The sequence below is a fragment of the Monodon monoceros genome, unplaced genomic scaffold (assembly GCF_005190385.1).
Source record: "Monodon monoceros isolate NGI ecotype Baffin Bay Population unplaced genomic scaffold, NGI_Narwhal_1 Super_Scaffold_17, whole genome shotgun sequence".
Classification (NCBI taxonomy): Eukaryota; Metazoa; Chordata; class Mammalia; order Artiodactyla; family Monodontidae; genus Monodon; species Monodon monoceros.
In genome coordinates this window covers 29,435,752-29,436,637 of record NW_021703773.1, presented here as the reverse complement: position 1 = coordinate 29,436,637, position 886 = coordinate 29,435,752, and the positions used below count along the sequence as shown (strand labels likewise).

The following is an 886-nucleotide window of genomic DNA, read 5'->3' as shown; positions in this document are numbered from 1 at the left end:
ACAAATCGCTTTCGAATATGTAATTTTTATGAACACGGCGTAATAATTAAGGAAATAGGTACGTTAAATTTTGTAGCCATTAAGCATCTATTCATTTTAATTTTGAAGATTTTTTTCATTGGCATTTTGGAACAAAACCCTATCGTTTCCAATTTCCAAACAAAAACTGTCTTTGTCCTCTGAAAGGTCCTCACAACCTCCTCCAAATGCTTGACTGAAACTAGGCCTTCGACAGGGCAGAAACCACGATATTCAAAATGTCCATTTCTAAGGGAGGGCCCTAATCGGTTATTCTTCACGCCAATTAAAACGGAGATTGAAAGCTCCGCCCAAGGGTTAAGCTCCCGGAACCGAGTCCTCAGTGAGGCCAGGGAAGCGCGTCCGCCAACCCGGAGCCGCAGGACCCCAAACTGGAGGACCCGCGAGGCCCAGGGCGCCCGCGCCGAAGCCCCAGCCCCGCCGAAGCCCCGCCCCGCCGAGGCCCCGCCCCCGGTGCTGCCGTAGAAACCCAGAAAGCGCCATGGCTGCCGCCGGTCTGGGAGGCGAGCTTTTGACACTGCCGACGGTACCCAAGTCACCGTCACTTGCGCCACGTCCAGCCGCTCCCATGCGAGGGAGGCCTAAGAAGTGTCTGGTCTATCCGCATCCCCCGAAGAGGTCCCGCGTGTCTCCGTCGGTTCTGCGCTGGCTCCAGGGCCTGGATCTCAGCTTCTTCCCCAGAAACATCAACAGGTGCTGGAGCAGGGCCGGCCCCCGCCGCCTGGCTGGAGCCTCGGTCGGAGCAGAGCAGCCCCGGGGTCCGCGCAGGGGCTTTCTCCTGGGATTGCCCCCGCCCACTCACCACACACACACACACACACACACACACACACACACACACACACAC

General features: G+C 56.9%; 1 protein-coding gene across 1 annotated transcript in view; it reads left to right on the top strand.

Annotated features, from left to right (window-relative positions):
- Window positions 1-496: 496 nt before the first annotated feature.
- The window catches only part of SPATA4 (spermatogenesis associated 4), a 5,469-nt gene continuing 5,079 nt past the window's right edge, over window positions 497-886 (top strand). The window contains exon 1 of the mRNA XM_029226521.1: window positions 497-732. Within this exon, the coding sequence (XP_029082354.1) occupies window positions 521-732 (212 nt within the window). The 5' untranslated portion in view covers window positions 497-520. The remainder of the gene's footprint in view (window positions 733-886) is intronic.